The sequence below is a fragment of the Bubalus kerabau genome, chromosome 19 (assembly GCF_029407905.1).
Source record: "Bubalus kerabau isolate K-KA32 ecotype Philippines breed swamp buffalo chromosome 19, PCC_UOA_SB_1v2, whole genome shotgun sequence".
Classification (NCBI taxonomy): Eukaryota; Metazoa; Chordata; class Mammalia; order Artiodactyla; family Bovidae; genus Bubalus; species Bubalus kerabau.
The window spans coordinates 58,487,566-58,506,134 of NC_073642.1; the positions used below are offsets into that span (position 1 = coordinate 58,487,566).

Below are 18,569 nucleotides of genomic sequence, written 5' to 3' on the forward strand. Positions count from 1 at the left end.
CCTTCGCTCCCTGCCTTTGGGATTGGTGTCTGGCACCGAGGCCCCGCCTCCTCCGGCCCCGCCCCTCGCGGACGCTTTTCCCGCCTCCGCCGGGGCTGATCGGCGGTCCGGGTGACAGTTGAGGATGGCCGGAGCCGAGGAGCCAGCTGGGCGACAGTCGGAGTTGGAGCCCGTGGTATCGTTGGTCGATGTACTTGAGGAGGACGAGGAACTGGAGAATGAGGCTTGCGCCGTCCTGGGCGGCAGTGACTCGGAGAAGTGCTCCTACTCGCAGGTGGGCGCGCGGCCCGGGCCTCGCCTCCCCCAGGCTCCCCTCAACCTCCCTTTGCCCACCCGCCTTACCCTCTCTTTTCCCGCCGGCCGCGGCCGGCACCCCGTGGTGGTCCGGCTCAGCTGTTGGTCGTAGGAGTCCCCATCCCAGGCCCAGGTGCCCTTTTACCCTTAGTCTCCTGAGCCCCCATCCTAACCTGTGGCCAGCAGGACGCCCCTCCTTTCTCGATTTTCCTCTCTCCGGCCCCCGACGTTTCTCCGGTTTTGGCCCCGGAGCAGCTGCTCTTTCCTTCCTTCCTCGTCTCTTCTCGGTGCCCCGGCCGCTTTCCACCAAACCAACCCTGTGACCTTTCACATCCTGAGTATTTTTGTCCCTACTTTTCCCATCCTCAGAGTATTGCTGGGTACTAAACGGGAGAGTCAAAGCAGAGTTAAAGGAGAGGGCTCTGGATTTGAAAATCTCTCCGCGTAGGCTGGACTCCTGGACAGCTGGTTCCTCTGCAATTTAGTTTGACAAGTGCTAGCTGGTTTTTTGGCGAGAGGAAGCAAGTACCACGTCTGTCTGCAGTCGGCCCCCCAGGGGGATAGACCGGAACCCGAACAGCTGTTGGCACTGTCTAAGGAAAGGGGAGGAGAGGAGGAGAGATGGCATTCGGAAAATGGTGGGAACAAGGACTGAAGGGGGTGTGACGTAGTGTTTGGTGACTCATTCTGTTTCTAGGTTAAAAAATGGACAAAGGTGGTAGAAGAAAACTAATGAGAGATGATGCTTGATAGGAAGAAGAGGTTGCCTTCCAGGCCGGTGGAGTGGAACATTGCAGGATGGGGAGAGAGACGTGGGGTCTTTATGTGGTGTGGCCTGAGATCACAATACCAGTTGTCATCAATGACCAGTTGAGTTTATACTGCAAAGTGGTTAGATTTTTTTTTTTTTTAATACACCTGGTATCAGAGGTGTTTAATGTTGGCTGACATTTTAAAACCTTTGGTCGCTACTGAAACAACTTTTTCTCTGTTTGCCTTTTTTAAAAAAGCCTATACGTGTTATTTTTGAAACGTACTTAGATTTTTAAAACAGACTTCCTTAAAAAATTTTTTTGTATTGTTGTAAAATATGTGGAAAAGTGCAGAAACCATGTATAAGTCTTGGGAAAGCAAAACCGAAAACACCTGCAGGTGCATACCACCCAGATGAAGAGATAGAACATTACCAGCATCACAGAAGCTTTCCTGGGACTCCCTTCTTCCCGGAAGATGGCAGCCATTATCAGGATTTGCTTTTCTTTCAACTTTTTATTTTGAAACGTTTAAAGTCTACAGTTAAAATGAAAAAATAATATTATGAACACCTGTGTATCTTCACATATATTCACTTTTTAACATTTTACCACATTTGTTTTATCTTTTACTTCTTCACTGTAATATACTTTGGTTTTTTTCCCGAACCAGTTGAAAATAAATTTCAGACCATGACACTTCAACTCTAAATATGTCAGCATACATCTTAAAATCAAAGGGATTCATTTAATACATTGGTGTTCTCTTTGGTGGAATCACAAGCATATTCCAAAATTAAAGTATGATTATTCCTTACATAAGCTTACACACATTCTCCTGTATTTTCATGTGTTAAAATAGTTAAGCAGACTGGCTTATTCACAGCTGACTGAAAATGTTAACTTCTATCACTTTGAGAAAAAGTTATATGAAACGTGTGTATGAAACCTGCAGCCATGTTTTGGTATTCTGTTGTATATGCTTTTTTATTAGTCTCAGTGGCTTTTACAGGAAGATCTTGACCACAGATAATCTGATTTCAGTTATGTCTCAGATCATAGTATGGGCATTGGGTCACTCTGCCAATGTCTCATCAGTTTTCTGTCTTTTTCCATTTTGGGGCTGTCTTTTAGGGTTCAGTAAAGAGACAAGCACTGTATGCCTGCAGTACCTGCACTCCAGAGGGAGAAGAACCAGCAGGAATTTGCCTGGCTTGCAGTTATGAATGTCATGGAAGTCATAAACTATTTGAGCTGTACACAAAAAGGTAAAATGGTCAGAGATTGATGCTGGATGGTTTTCAAATATTTAGATTCTTTTCCAGTTGCACTTTTTTCTTAATCATGTTTTTGCATTCAAAGTAGTTGTACTCTGGTAAACTTTAATGCAACTGTTTTATATAATATAATTGGAAAGAACAGTTTTTCCAGGGGACCTTTTAAAATATAATTATGGGGCAAACTCAGACGACTACTGCTATTCTGCCACTGTTTTATGTGTGTATGTGAGAGATACAGATATTTGTCTTCATGCTTGTTAATTTCTTGGAGAAGGAAATGGCAATCCACTCCAGTATTCTTACCTGGACAATTCCATGGACAGGGGAGCCTGGTGGGCAACGGTCCATGGGATCGCAAAGAGTCAGACACGACTGGGCACACAGCACACACATGTTAATTTATAGAATTATTAAATATTTTATTGTAATATGCTTGGGAAAATTGCAGATTGGATACATGAACAACAACCAAGTCCAATTTTTAGATCCTAGAAGCCAGTTGAAAGGGAAGAGGCTATGATATGAATGTAAAGAGTAGTTTTTAAATTTAGAAGAAAAATTAAAATTGGCTCTTCCTCCTTTCTTTCAGAAATTTTCGTTGTGATTGTGGAAACAGCAAGTTTAAAAATTTGGAATGCAAATTATTTCCTGTAAGTAAGCACAGCAAACGATAAATGCATGAAAAGTAGCTAAGATTGGTATTTGTCCTAGGGGATAAAAACCAAGAATTTTCAAAAAGGAAGTTCTGTGCTTCTTCTTTGCAAATGAGCAAATCAGTGTTAGACTGTACCCCATTTATTTATTTGTTGGAAAGCTAAGTAACCTGTTCAGAGCCTACCTATAGATTGTAATTAATATGAAAGACTTTGGGGGTAGTGTTCTAAAGTGATTCAGGTTCAGTTGTGTTGATTGTGCTCATGCTCTAAGGCTTTTTAAAGAAAAGGGTATGACTTTTAAAACTGAATAAATAAAACTGGGCAGTAATGAGCATGGGCTTTTGCAAAAGGTTTTCACTGCTTTTTGGATAATAAAGACTATCTTCTACAATAACTTTCAGTGAAATGCCAAAAATGAAACAGAAAATAAGGGACTTTACTGTATTCAATCCTAATTGCTAAAGTTATCGTGCTCTTTCCCTCCTTCAAAGATTATTTTTAGACAACTTCTTTGCCTACTTTTCACCTCCTAGTAATTTGGGGGCTTTGACTATCATAGCTGGGCATTAAGAAATATCTTGAAATTCTAGACCAGTGTCAGCTTCCATAGATTGTTAGTTAAAATTTGTGATTCATTCTCCCCCAATTGGTACAAAGAAGGTATAGAAAATAAATTTTATTTTTTCCTTGTATCCTGGAGAAAGTATTACTTTATAGGATGATTTTTTTCCCCTTATACTTTGAAGACTAGCTTCCAGGGGAGGGGGGCGGGTACAGATATTTAGTGCACAAATTTATTGAATACATAAATTCCATGATGCCTGAAATTATAAAGTTAGGCCATGTTTTATATTGAAATTAATATCTTTCAGGACAAAGCAAAGATAAATTCTGGCAATAAGTACAATGACAACTTTTTTGGATTGTACTGCGTTTGCAAGAGACCTTACCCTGATCCTGAAGATGAGGTAAGAGATTTGGAGGTCAACACCAGGACTGTGTCATCTCCAGCCTTAACTCCCCAGCCTCTTGTCATATTTGGCCCTTTAGCTGTTCAGCAGGGATTTGGGGATTGTAAAAGTATTCTAGATTTATTCCTTCTTATGACTCTGACCTAAAGCTACAAGTAGTACAGAGCCCAACTATTTTTCTCTTTCTTACCTCATGAGAAATATTGGACAGGACTTTATCAAGGCCAGAACTTTTTCCTTCTTCCCTCTCTTTGCCTGCCTGTTTGCTCCTTTTCTCTGAATACTTTCCAGAAAATGACCTTCAACGTCTCGCATTCCTGCAAGGAGAGAAAATAGGGTGCACAAACTGGATTATCTTAAAAACTTCAATTAGAGGTGTATGCAAAATTTTAAAAGAATTTTTATTCTTCCTCATTCCTGTACCTTCTTACCTCCTAGACATAACCACTGTTAACACTTTTGGTGTATATATTTTGAGACCTTTTTCTGTGCACATATAAGTGAGTGAATGTGTGCTTTAATTTCTAGTTTCCTTTTCTTTTGACAAAGGCAAAATTCTGTAATTCACTGTACAACTTGCTACAATTCACATTACCTCCCTGGGCCTGGGTTTATGTGTAAAATGAAAATATATTACTCATAAAGTTTTGTGGGAATCAGATAGTAAGTAACTGATATGAAAGTTTTGCTAATTACTCACAAAGTGGTTATCTCGATGTAATCCTTTTGTAACCCCAGTTCATGGAGAAAGAACTTCTTTGACCCCTTGAATTGCTGTTTCTCCATGTCTCCTTGACTTTTTGCATGTGGATAGTGGCCTTACAGAGTTGGTAGAGAATTATTTAATATCTGATTCTAATGTGTGCCAGATTTACTTTGATATTCCAGAGTTCATTGTCAGTCAGTTCAGTCGCTCAGTCATGTCTGACTCTTTGCAACCCCATGGACTGCAGCACACTGGGCTTCTCTGGAGAAGGGATTGGCAGTGTTCTTGTCTTGAGAACCCCATGAATTCACTGTAATCATTAACAAACAAATTGCTTTTCTATGTTAGATTCCAGATGAGATGATCCAGTGTATAGTCTGTGAAGATTGGTTTCATGGAAGGGTGAGGAGAGCTTTGACTTTTTAATCCCATTGTCAAAGAAAAGATCTTGTCTTTTTTTTTTAATATTTATTTATTTGGCTGAGTCTGATCTTAGTTGTGGCATATGGAATCTACTTTCCTAACCAGGGACTGAACCGAAGCCCTTGGCATTGGAAACAGAGTCTTAGCCACTGGGTCACCAGGGAAGTCCCAAAAAATCTTGTCTTTTGGAATTAAATTATATTTCACATTATCACTACCCTTCTAAAAAATACTATAGAGATATGATCAATGTACTGTTGGCAATATTTTATAAAATAATGAACTTTTTGGACAACTTGGTGATCACAAGGAAAATAACTTGGTTTTCTGTGTTCACAGCATCTTGGCGCCATTCCTCCTGAGAGTGGGGATTTCCAAGAGATGGTGTGCCAGGCTTGCATGAAGCGCTGTTCTTTCTTGTGGGCTTATGCTGCACAGCTGGCAGGTAAGAGTCTCTGTGGAGTTGGCATGCCTCCAACTTGGGCCGTATGTTCAGTACAATACAAATCAGTACAATTTGTTCAGTAAGTTGTAGCTACTATGTTTTTCACTGTGTACTTTACTTTATTTTATGGGGTTTATTTTTAAACTTTTTATTTTGTACCGGGGAATGGCTAACAAACAATGCTGTGATAGTTTCAGGTGAACAGCAAAGGGACTCAGCCATATGTATACATGTATCCATTCTTCCCCAAACTCTCCTTCCATCCAGGCTGCCACATAACATTGAACAGAGTTCCATTTTTAAGGGACTCTGAGGTATAGAAAAAAGTATAAAGTATAAGATCTGTTCCTTCTCCACAAGGTGCTTATAGATAGATTGGGTGACTGCCAAGAACCAATTTGTACTTAAATGGCATGATGCAGAATATGGATGAGACCAGAATTGGAGAAAATGGAGAAAGCAGTTTTTAAGGGGATTTTGAAAGATAACAGAACCCAACAAGTTGTTCTTAAATACAAGACATGCTATTGGTCGAGGAGGAGGTGGTCACAGTTTGTCACCTAATGCTTTTACTGTACTCTAAGAAATTGACCCAAACCACTAATTAGTAATGAATATTCTTAAGTATGAAAGACTTTATTTTACTCTTAATGTTATATGTGTTTATTTTTTAAATGGTAGTAATTCATAGTATCTGTTGTTCCAGCCTCATAATTTTTTGCCCTTCTCACCTTTAGGGAACACTTCACCATACAAACCTCAAGCAGCATCCTGCGTTTTTGTTTTGTCTCCAAGTTCTTGTACTTGGTGTGTCCTCTTTCTGTTCATATGCTTTTTTGTGTGTGTGTGTGTTTTAAAAATTTATTTATTTTTAATTGAAGGATAATTGCTTTATAATTACTCTGTTGGTTTCTACCATACATCAGCACAAATCAGCCTGTTCATATCCTTTTCAATTACGTCTCACTTTCTGCTGGACCTGAATCTTTCTCATTCACTGGATTTTCTTAACCCTTCCCCTCTGCCCCTTCTTCATTTCCTTCCCTGTCAGCAGATGGCCTCATTTCCTAATAAACTGAAAAGCCATCCTGCAGTGTGAGTTCCCTTGTCATTTCTCTGTTCTCTGTCATTTCTGTCTCTGCAAGCGTCCTTTCTAATTTCCTCCTCGCATAAAGAAAACCTGTTGTTTTTGCAAAACTACCCTTCTTCTGTGTTTGCAGCTAAATCTCTTCCTATTGCCTCTTGCTTCTTTGGTGTCCCTGGGTCTTTAACATCTATAGTATTTTCCTTTCTCATTTACATATAAAATGTTTAAATAGTGATTGATATATTTTTTTAGCTCTTTTTTCCAGATGGTTTTTTTTTCTGTTCTTGGTTCACATTTTGTTTTTTACTAGAGTGTAATTACTTGACAGTGTTGTGTTAATTTCTGCTGTACAGTGAAGGGTATCAGCTGAGTGCCTCTACGGTGTATGTTGCACATGCATGCATACTCAGTTGCTCAGTCATGTCCGACTCTTTGTGACCCCACAGACTGTAGCCTGCCAGGCTTTGTTCATGGGATTTTCCAGGCAAGAATATTGGAGTGGGTTGCCAGTTCCTCCTCCAGGGGATCTTCCTGACCCAGGGATTGAACCTGCATCTCCTGCATCTCGTGCATTGGCAGACAGATTCTTTACCACTGAGCCACATATATCCCTTCCCTCTTGAACCCACCCTTCCCACTAGTGATTGATATTTTAAAATTTTCTGTTATTTGACACTTTAGAATAGGCAGGCATAACCTAAAAAAGTGTTATTTCCTTTCTCATTATTCCAGAGATTAAGGTTAACTCTCTCCTTTTCCAGATTCTGAAGTATTTTTTAATCAAACGAAGTGATTTCATTGTCTCACTGGTGTGGATGTGTGTGTGTATGTGTGTTTTTATTGAACCCACAGTAACAAAAGTAACTACTGAAGATGATGGGTTGGTGCTGAATGTTGATGGAGTAGGCGATCAAGAAGTTATCAAAACTGAAAATGGAGCTCATCAAGATAATGCCCTCGAAGAGGATGTTCCAGAACATGGAAAGGCTATTGTGAAGGAAGTTAAAGCAGAGCAGACAAACGAACCGTGTACCAGCTCTAGTTCTGAATCTGATCTCCAGGTAACAAAATGAAATCTGAGCTGTAAAAGAAATAAAATTTAAGCAAAATTAATTCTGTAAGCTATGTAGCTTTGGGTTTCAGTTGTACCTTTTGCCTAAAAGAAATTCTTTTACAAAATCTAAACTTTGAAAACGATGATGGTTTAAAATACACACTTCAAAACTTAATTTCAGAAAGCATTTCAGAATCAACATCTCAACACAGAATCACAGTCTGGCTGCAAACTTGAGGAGCTTAAAGCTAAGCAGTTTATAAAGAAAGACACTGCCACCTATTGGCCCCTGAACTGGAGGAGCAAGTTGTGTACCTGCAAAGACTGTATGGTAAGTAGCAGACCATGTCAGCATCAAGTGTTGTGTGCACAGATGCCTAAAATAAGAACACTTGGAAAGTTTATTTATGAAATTGATATTAGAGTATAGGGAACGTAAGTTTTTTTTTTAATGTTAAGCAAATTTATGAATTAGTGTTTGCAGTCTGAATGTTTATGGAAGCAATTAAGAACGATGCAGTACTTCTTATTTATCTTCATTTCAGTGGAAAATAGCTTTTCTATATCATAGAATTACTTGGAAACACAAATTTATTGAAAGTTACAGTAAGTTGGTTTTTAAATAAAAATCTCTTAGATCATGCAGCATCCACTGGAAGTTGGGAGATTTCTAAGAGAAATCTGGGCAGAAAGAATAAATCCTTCAAGCAACTCTGCTGAAAGGCTGGGGGTTTTCTGGATATTAGAAAACTTAAACAAATTTTTGGTGATTCTCATGAGGTCGACTTTCTGAGAATGACATACAGTTCTAATGGGGAAAACTGGTTTTATTTTTTAAAGAAAATGTATGGCGATCTAGATGTCCTGTTCCTGACAGATGAATATGACACAGTTCTGGCTTATGAAAACAAAGGCAAGGTTGACCAGGCAACTGACAGGAGAGACCCGCTAATGGACACCCTAAATAGCATGAACAGAGTCCAGCAAGTGGAACTTATTTGTGGTAAATATTGTTTGTGAAAATTCATAAAGTTCATGAAGTTTCCTTCACCATTAAAAAAATTATATAGAAGGAGGACAACTAAAAATGGTTTAAATTTGGAATTATATAGTAAGCCTCACTTATACTTGCTTGATTGTAACATTGCTGAGTATTTAGCTACTATTTCCATTGAGTCAGGGTTAAATGCTAGAATAATTGCATGCTTGAGAAACCATAGCATGCTATTTTGATTAAGGGTAGATGTATAAGTACAGAATAAGAGGAAATCAATTTCTTTTTCCATCCATTGAAACAATTTTCATTGAACATTACATGCCATCTTTTTGACAGTTGTTGAGATGCTTCAGTGGTTCACAGGAAACCCACTAGAGGGGAAAATATTCCCAAACCCTTAATTGCAGGCTTTTACATTTTTTGCCCCAGCATGCCCAACTTATTTTCATGATTTCTGTCCTAGACAGTTTCTACTTTTGTATCCCTTTTTTGAGAATGGTTATTTCTTTCTTGCACATGTAACTATTTGATTAATTTCCTTTTGCCTTTATTGGACTAAAAGCTTTTTGGGGATAGAGTCTATAACTTGAGGGATATAACCCTCAAGTTCCCATGTATATAATACAATTTATTAAGTGAGATGAGTTTTAAAACTTAATGTTTAACAAGTCCAAGATAGAATTATAGACAGATGGGAAACCTTTTAAAAAATTCTCAGCTGTAGTGACAGATTTTATTTTCTTGGGCTCCAAAATCACTACAGACAGTGTCTGCAACCACAGAATTAAAAGACGCTTGCTCCTTGGCAGAAAAGCTATGACAAATCTAGATAGCATATTTCAAAGTGGAGACTTTACTTTGCTGACAAAGGCCTATAGAGTCAAAGCTATGGTTTTTCCAGTAGTCACATACGAATGTGCGAGTTAGACCATAAAGCAGGCTGAGTGCCAAAAGAATTGATGCTTTCGAATCATGGTGCTGGAGAAGACTTGAGAATCCCTTGGACTGTGAGGAGATCAAACCAGTCAATCCTAAAGGAAATCAACCCTGAATATTCACTGGGAGGACTGATGCTGAAGCTGAAGCTCCAGTACTTTGGCCAGCTGATGCAAAGAGCCAACTTATTGGAAAAGACCCTGATGCTGGGAAAGACTGAGGGCAGGAGGAGAGATGGTTGGATGGCATCACTGACTCAATGGACATGAGTTTGAGCAAGCTCCAGGAGATAGTGAAGGACAGGGAAGCCTGCCATGCTGTAGTTCTTGGGGTTGCAAAGGGTTGGATAAGACATAGTGACTTAAACAACAGTCTTTTTGGGAGTGGGAGTATCTGTTCCTCGAGGGTTTATTTAATGAAAGAGGGTTCCCAGTTGTCAAAGTGAGGGAATTGGGGAGAAATTGAGAACAAATCTGTATGCAGATTTCACTTGAAGAAAAATAGATTAAACTATTAAAATACTCAAGTGTTAATGGTCAGGAAGTCTTTTATTCCTAAATGCAAATGGATTGTCTGAAGTTTATGTCCTTTGCTTTGTTGTTTTGATTTAGAATACAATGACTTGAAGACTGAACTTAAAGACTATCTCAAGAGATTTGCTGATGAAGGCACAGTAAGTAGAGTTAACGAATTTTAATCATAGCCCTGTATGTTTTGAATGAAGTTTCTTTTTTTTTGAAGTGCAGTTGATTTACAGATTTATTGTTACTTTCAAGTGTACAGCATAATAATTCAATATTTTTATAGATTATACTCCTTTTAAAATCATTATAAAATATTAGCTATATTCCCTTGGTGTGTGTGTTTGTGTGTATATACATACAACATCTTTTTTAACCATTCATCTCTTGATGGACACTTAGGGTGCTTCCATATCTTGGTTATTATAAATAATGCTGCTCTGAACATTGGGGTGCATGTATCTTTTTGAATTAGTGTTTTTGTTTTCTTTGTATATATACCTGTGTGCTGTGCTGTGCTGTGTTGCTCAGTCGTGTCCAACTCTTTGAGACCCCATGGACTGTAACTGGCCAGGCTCCTGTGTCCCTGGGGATTCTCCAGGCAAGAATACTGGAGAGGGTTGCCATGCCCTCCTCCAGGGTGTCTTCCCAACCCAGGTGTCAAACCCAGGTCTTCCGCATTGCAGGCAGATTCTTCACTGTCTAAGCCACCAGGGAAACCTGGATATATACCTAGAAGTAATTAACTGGATCATATGGTGGTTCTGTTTCTTTTTTTGAGGGGCCTCCATACTATTTTCCATAGATCATTTTCTCTGATGAAAAAGATGACTGAGAGTGTAGTACAGGCAGAGGGAAGGGAGATGAACAGTAGTGACCAGCCACATTAGGAGTCCTGCCCGAGCCTCCAGATGAGGGATGGAGTGGCCACCCAGGATCCTGAGAGAGCAGTTGTAGCTTAGGAGGGGCCATTGGATTGGCCATACTGATTCTCCCAGTCCTGATCATCCAGCAGGATTTCTTGGAGGAGGAAACAAAAATGACCAGTCAGGAAAAAAATTTAAGCCAGACCTCTTTTCTGTGACTTGGGGTTCTGTAGTTTAGAATAAAAGAACTTGATAATTGGGGGCTAAAATATTTGTCCTGCTGGTTAGGACAGTCTAACAACTTTTAAGAGCGACACTAACTCTAATGTGTAATCTTTTTTTTTTTTTTTTAATTCATTTATTTATTGATTTGGCTCTGTCAGTCTGAGTTGTGATGTACGGGGTCTTTAGTTGAAGCAGGGCAACTTTTGTCTAGTTTTAGCACGTGGGCTTAGATGCCGACGTGGGCATGTGGATCTAGTTCCTTGACCAGGGATCAAACCCACATCCCCTGCATTGGAAGGTGAATTCTTAACCACTGTAGGGTTAACATTGTAGGGACCACTAGGGTAACTGTAGGGTTAACATTGTAGGGATCACTAGGGGCGTCCCTACAGTGTCTAATCTTTTGAAATAGTTCTCCAGGTGAATTTTCAAATACTTTCTAACTCTTTACTACTCATATGTGTTTATGATGGGATTTTTTTCTAAAATACTTTTCTATCTTCGAAAGGGAGATATAAAATAAAACCTAACTTTTCTCTTCATGGCCTACAGTTGTCCTTCTAGACAGTAAATGTTCTGCTCTGCTACCGCCAGACAGACTAACGCAGTCAGACCTGGATCTGACAGACACTTAGGACATGCCCTGAGACTTGCTTTCTTGGGAGAAGTCTGCAGGCCGAGCGCTTTCTCATCAACGTGGGAAGGACTTGTAGCTGCCTGGATGGCTGGCACTGCTGCCTTGCAGCAGAATGAATTGTGGAGTCTGAGGGTAAAGAGCCTTCTGAAACCGTTTGCTCATTTTTAGAGAATGTTCCTCATTGTCCCTGTGGATGTCCTTTGGTTTCCCAGCAGCTCTTAACTGTCAGTTATTCTCATTTCTGTTGCAGAGGCTGTCCTCTGCTTAAGGCGGCCTCCGCCTTCTCTCACTGGAACTCCAGGCGTCCGCGGGCGTCACTGTTTTGAGCTCTGCACTGTCAGTGGCCGTTCCAGGCCTCCCAGCTGTGTCAGTCAGCAGTGTCAGCGTGTGCACTTGTGCCTCTGCTTCTGTGTAGTGTGTGGTTGCTGTGCTCATTATTGATTTTGTTTCACACACACTTAAAATCACACACAAGAAAAAAGTAGGTGTAGTGTCTTTTGCTTTTCACATTTGAAACAATTTTATCCAGAGTATTCACACCTGTCTTCAACATATGGATCTTTGTTATCACTGGAGCCATTCTTAATGAGTCTGAGGTAATTTTTAAATCCTGTGTGATGGTTTGAAAGACAGAAAAAATATTTTTTATTGTTTGTTTTCAACATTACTAACTAGATCTTTACAAACAAACACCTTAAGTTGTCATAAAGCTTGTCTGCTTTGCTTGTGTTTGTCCATAATGTGGTCTATTTTTGGTTTGTTTCCTTTTTTTTCTTTTTGTTTTTCATAATAATGTCTAGATGTTGTCAAATAATGGCCTGCCCTTTATTTAATGTTTGTGTCTGACTTAAGACTTAGAAACTACACATTTTCTGAGACAAACCAATAAAATGATTTTACTATTGGACCCAAGTATTTTTAGGTCTTCTCCAGTGGCTCAGCAGTAAAGAACTGGCCTGCCAATATAGGAGATGTAGGTTCGATCCCTGGGTTGGGAAGATCACCTGGAGAAGGAAATGGCAACCTACTCCAGTATTCTTGCCTGGAGAATCCCATGGACAGAGGAGCCTGGCAGGCAACAGTCCATGGAGTTGCAGAAGAGCTGGACACAACTTAGTGACTTAATAAACATCTTTAATATTTCTACTCTTTATGTTGGCTGTGACCATTTGAGGAGGTCTGGAAACTAAAAATGACACACTCTATAGTTTGTGGGCTCTTAAGTCTCCTCCTACTATATCCTTGCCAGAGAAATGGTTTCCTTGCATTGCCTTTCAGTGTGTAATGTCTGTGATCCAAGTGAGGGACAGAGGCTTCACATCGGAACTCCCTCGTATCCTACCTATTAGCGTTTGAGAGTGGACATTCCTAAGCCCAGCCACTCAGCGCTCTGAGCTGCGGTGGCCTCCGTGTGTGTTGGCCGTCTCCATCTTGAGTCTGAGGGGTTCTCATTCCCACTGGTTGACCTCCAGCTTATTGTCAGTGTCAGCTACCAGTCTGGCAGAATACTGACAAAATGTGAACTTTTTCAAGGATTAGTCAGTATCTTACCCCAGTGAGTTATTCACATTGGCTTTGCCACTTGGGGATGTTTGTACGTTCACTCCTGGGGACAGGAGGGGGAAGTTTTCACTTTACACACAAGTATTTGTCTTCTCTTTTCCTTCTCTTTCTCCTCCTTGGTCCCTGCATTCCAGTACTTTCTTTTTCTCTTTCTCTCTCCGTACCCCAGCTTTATTTCCTCATGATAATAAGAATGTGTTACAAAATTAAAAATCATGTTGGTAACAGTGTGCTGCCTTTGTAATTAAACATCTCATCAGGATTTCCCCGGTGGTTAAGACTCCTATCTGAAAGCAGGAGACATGGGTCTGTCCCCTGGTCAATCCCTGATCAGTCGGGGAACTAGGATCCTGATAAATAAGTAAACAATAAAAAGTAAAACCCACATCAACAAACCTGTCAATTGTGGCACAAACTCCCTCTTGGAATAAGCAGGAACTCCTTCTGGGTCATCCCGGTTTACTTTTTTAATCCATATTCCCCCTTATTTTCTTATTTTTAATGTTCTGTTTTGCTGATAATCATAAACACTTCTGTGTGATGCTCTAATCCTTTTTCCAATAAAATTCAAGATAAATTTCTCATTGTTATTGTATAACATGGATATTCCATTGACTGAGAGTAATGCTTCCATAGTTTTTGCCAATTATTTTTCTGTTTATATAGCAAATGTCTTTAATTTTGGACTCCTGAAAGAGAGAAGAGTTTTGAGGTTTCTTCTTTTTTTTTTCCTTCAGTATAAAGGAGAGAGCACAAGTGTCAAAAAAGCCACCTTTGTTTGCTGGGGTGCTTGTGCGGAACTGAGGGACATCCCAGGACAGCTGTGTCTCGAGGGAGCACAGTGTCCTCCGGAGACCTCGGGGCCCTCAGTGTTCATGCGGTTCTGTCACTTCTCTCTTCAGCTGACAGTGTTCATAGAGAGCCTACTCTGTGCCAGGCAGGGCTTGCACAGGCATTACATCTCATCTGCTCTTCAAATGGTCCTGTTAGATGGCTACTGCTTTCATTTCTCCCTTTAAAAAAATATTATGTATTTGGCTGCATTGCATCTCAGTTGCATTATGCAGGATCTTTCCTTGCTGTGCACGGGCTCTCTAGCTGTGGCGCTCGGGCCTAGTGCTGGACAGTATGCGGAGTCTTAGTTCCTCGGCCAGGGATTGAACCCACATCCCCTGCACTGCAAGACAGATCCCTAACCTACCGGACCACATGGAAGTCCCCCTTTCATCTCATTTCAATGAGGAACCCAAGGGTGGCAGTGGAACCCACACTCAGCATTCCTAATCTTTGCTTTCCATCCACAGGTGGTTAAGAGAGAGGACATCCAGCAGTTCTTTGAAGAATTTCAGTCAAAAAAGAGAAGAAGAGTGGATGGGATGCAGTATTATTGCAGCTAGAGAGGAGTGTGGCGCCTTCTATCCAGGCGGAGGAAGACCCACTTCCTGTTCCAGGAATAAAAGAGGCCGCTTCCTCCTCCAGCCTTGAGCTTCCTTCACTCTCCTTAACAACAGTAGCCACAATGTTTATGCTGATTTCACAACCAGCATTCTTCTTTCTGACTCAGCTAAATGCAACTCATTCCACAGACTTGAGCCCCCCAACCCCACCCCAGTCTAGCCAGGGTTATTTGTTCAGAACTTTCAAGAAGTTTGATTTGGTTTTGAAAAAGTAAACTCATCTTTTTTTACCCCCTTAATGATTTGTTGTTTTAACTCCCAAGTGTGTCTACTTTGCCGCAGCCTCTGTCTTCCAGGACCTGCTTTGAGGAGTGTTGCAGAAGCCCTCCTGTCAGCTCCACAGGTCCCCTCACCCCTCTGATCGTGGTGCCTTGGGTCAAAGCTTCCTCAAGCCTGGTCTGCTTCTCTCCCTTGTCCCTGTGTTCTGAGGTTTGGTCATGGCCTAGAAGGGACCTCAGAGCTTGCTTCATCTAGGCTGACCCTCCGGAGTTAGCCAGGACTGCAGCTTTTGGTTTAGATGTGTGTCACAGGCAAGGAGGTTGACTGATGGCAGGATTGAGGAAGCCTACCTTTGTTACAAATTTTACTAACAAATTTAAAGTGGAAATGTCATTCACAAATCTACTGACACTAGAATATTAGAATTTCAGTACTGTAGTGCTCACAGGGCTTCCTGGAGAAAATCTGCCATTATATCAAGACTAGTCCCTCTCTGCTGCCTAGAAAATAGACCAGGTACTACCCTGTGAAATCTTGGTGGTTTACAAAGTCCTCCGAGTTTCTTTATATTATCAGGGATATTCATAAGCATATATTAAGAATAGACCTATTTTGATATTGTTCTGTTAAGAAAATGTTATTAGAAGCCCAGTAAATTATTTCCCCCTTAAATCTGTGCTGAAGAAAAAACATACTGGCTTAGCCTACTTGTAAGGAGCAGGGCCAGTGAGTGCCCTGTTTTGGGAGAGGCAGACTGGAGGAGATCCCAGACAAGGCCCCAGGCCGCGCAGATAGTGAGCTTTAAGTAAAGAATAGTCCCTAATGTCAGTCTGCAGCTGAGTCCCTAATAACTGTGAGATCTTCTTTCGAAGAACCTCATGGGGTGTTGTATAAAAGCCCATATTTGAGGGGATGTCCTTTCAGTTGGTTTGAAGTGTCTTTAAAGCCCCTCAGTCTGTGTGGAAAACACCTTTCAATAAACAAGAGCCCTCAGCTGCTCTCTCCCTCTGGAGGAGCATGGTCTTTCCTGATGGTAGACGACACACTTTGAGGTGTGTGACTATAAGCATTTGAGGCTTTGGGGCCACAAGTGTATATTAATATTTTTTGTGTGTCCAGCAGTCATAAGTACCCACCGATCCCTGAGTATGGTGAACTCGGCCTACAGAAGGCAAAGGCCTTCAAGAAAAAGTACAGTTCACGTTTTTCTGCCTCAGACCTCCTAATTACAGATCCCCAGGAAGAGTGATGTGTGGAGCGGGAAGATCTCGTGGCCACAGGACAGGCGTGTGTGCTCTGAGCTGGCCTTGTGGAAGGCTGAAGTGGCCAGGGCCAGAGCTCCGGGCATCTCCGAGAGGGCCGCCACCCCCAGCTTGGGAGCTGTCTGTTCCAAGCCTGAGGATTTTTGAACCCCTCTCTGCAAGGTGATACTAATTGTATACCAGTATGGCCTGAAAGGCTCTATCATCTCAGGCATATGATTTACCCACCAGAAGGTTTCTTCTTACGACAGGTCAGGACCAAGTCTCAGCATCACTGTGCAGCACAAGCAAACCCCCAGTGCTGAAGGGCTTGTTTTAGGAAAGGTACTGTTCCTCTCATGTTAACCAGAAAACCTCTTTTTTTTTTTTTTTAAACCTGTTGTTCACAGCTAGTTTTCTTATTGACTGTATTGGACCGTCTCTTCTTGTAGAGACTGATTTTGGCCAACATGTGGCAGTTGATATTAATGCATGTTTTATGCAAAATAAGAATACGATATTAGTTACTTTTAAGGAGTTCTGGCATTGTATGTGCATTTTTGTAGAATTGTTACTGGACTTATAATTACATACTTAACTCTAATCAGGTTTCTGTAAAAATTTAAATAAATCAATTCAAAATAGTGGCTTTTCAGATGGTTTCTCGTCACATTTAAATGTATATGGCCTCCGTTTGCAGATGCAGGAACCATGTGAGTCCACTGCGGCAGCTCCAGCCGCCCTGGGGCCTGCTGCAGCGGAGGGGCTGGCTCCTGTCTCCCCAGCATGATGTGGCCTGATCCCAGCACACACACCCCAGATCTCAGGTCTTGCCAGCAGAGCTCCTTCACACGGGTGCACACGCATATACACACCCGGCTTTGCAACACCTCTGTGCACACACACATACATGCACAGCTTTGCAACACCTCCGAGGAACGCACACAAACTTGGCTTTACAACACCTCTGAGGAACACACATACACACACCCCACTTTACAACACCTCCAAGGAGAGAGGGTCCATAATTTCTTAGGTGAACAGAGAACAGAGATGGGTGAGGGTTGTGATGAATCGCAATGTACTCTGGTCTTGCTCTATACAGGGGAGAGAGCCAGGAACCCACAGGCCAAGGGAGAGACACGGTCCACCTCCATGGTAGCCATTACTTCAAAAGTAAATGTGAGGACAAACCAAGAAGCCCGTGAAGAGGCCCATCTGTGGCCTTCCCCCAGCTCTTGCTTCCTTGGAGATGATTCACAGTTGCAGTCCTCACCTATGATAAACGCAGGTGAATAAAGTGCCCTCCGTAGCCTTGGAACCGCTCTCATCGGTAAACACTCAGGATTATAGAACCATCCATGCCAGGAAAACTGCACACCTCCCAGCTCCCTAAAAGGACCCTAGTGCAGTAGAAGAAAATTGAAAGAGCAACAATCCAAGTGATAACCGGACCTTGGCAGGGAGCTAGTTCAGCTCCCACAGAAGGCGAGTGTGTGCTGCGAACGTGGGAAGCACAGGGAACGTGGATATCAACCCAGCAGAGCCCCCAGGAGCCAGTGAGGCTGCCTCCCAGTCCGTCCACCTTGAAGCAGCTACCAGACGCAAGCCTTGGCCTAAGTGGGCATCTGGGCTACAGCCAGACTGGTGCCTCACGTGTCCTGGACCACTGGGCACTAGGTGAGCGATCCACACTTAGGGTCACAGGACCCCTCGGATGAAGGGACCGGAGAAGCCACCCAGCCTCACCTCTTGGGCCAGGGTCCCGTCTCACAGGTGATCCTCACAGGGTCCTGTGCCAGTCTCAGCCCCCTGGCCTCTGTGCCTCCATGCTCTTGGGGCAGCTCCAGGTGACGTGAGGGCACTCAGCCTTTCTTCTCTCTTGGCTGCCAGCATAAATCCTGTGAGCACCGGGGGGCCAGACTCAGGAGGAAGCCAACACTCTGGAAGGCAGAGGAGACAGAATCCAGGCCTTTGGTGTGAATCAGGCACTTCAGCTACTGGTCTGAAGCTTGCAGTCTGCAGCTCATGGACTCTGCTGCAGCAAAGAATACCTCTGTGGTTCTCTAGCATGTTCTCCTGAGCACTGCCCGTGACAGAGCGTTCCCTACCACACATGGCACTTGTCCCTTACTCTCCCAGGGCTGGTGCCTTTTCCTGTGGAAAAAGTCTGGACACTTCTGGACTTTTCCATCAGCCTCCCATCCAGCGTTTTGTTCTGGTCTTCTCCCAGGGATTC

At 42.0% G+C, this 18,569-nt stretch overlaps 1 protein-coding gene across 1 annotated transcript; it reads left to right on the plus strand.

Moving 5' to 3' along the window:
* The first annotated feature begins 67 nt into the window (after positions 1 to 67).
* UBR7 (ubiquitin protein ligase E3 component n-recognin 7) lies at positions 68 to 16,974 on the plus strand. The gene is made up of 11 exons (XM_055555826.1): positions 68 to 274; positions 2,181 to 2,314; positions 2,916 to 2,976; positions 3,855 to 3,950; positions 5,008 to 5,061; positions 5,422 to 5,527; positions 7,467 to 7,675; positions 7,850 to 7,999; positions 8,509 to 8,671; positions 10,213 to 10,274; positions 14,718 to 16,974. Exons 1-11 carry the CDS (start codon positions 125 to 127, stop codon positions 14,808 to 14,810), a joined length of 1,278 nt encoding a protein of 425 aa, XP_055411801.1. The 5' UTR covers positions 68 to 124; the 3' UTR covers positions 14,811 to 16,974.
* The last annotated feature ends 1,595 nt before the right edge of the window (positions 16,975 to 18,569 follow it).

Bases quoted from the DNA above. Each gene is read 5' to 3' on its own strand.
- UBR7 (XM_055555826.1), top strand. From the start codon at position 125: ATGGCCGGAGCCGAGGAGCCAGCTGGGCGACAGTCGGAGTTGGAGCCC. The intron at 2,977-3,854 runs GTAAGTAAGCAC...AATATCTTTCAG, and splicing joins TGGAATGCAAATTATTTCCT to GACAAAGCAAAGATAAATTC. The intron at 8,672-10,212 runs GTAAATATTGTT...GTTTTGATTTAG, and splicing joins GCAAGTGGAACTTATTTGTG to AATACAATGACTTGAAGACT.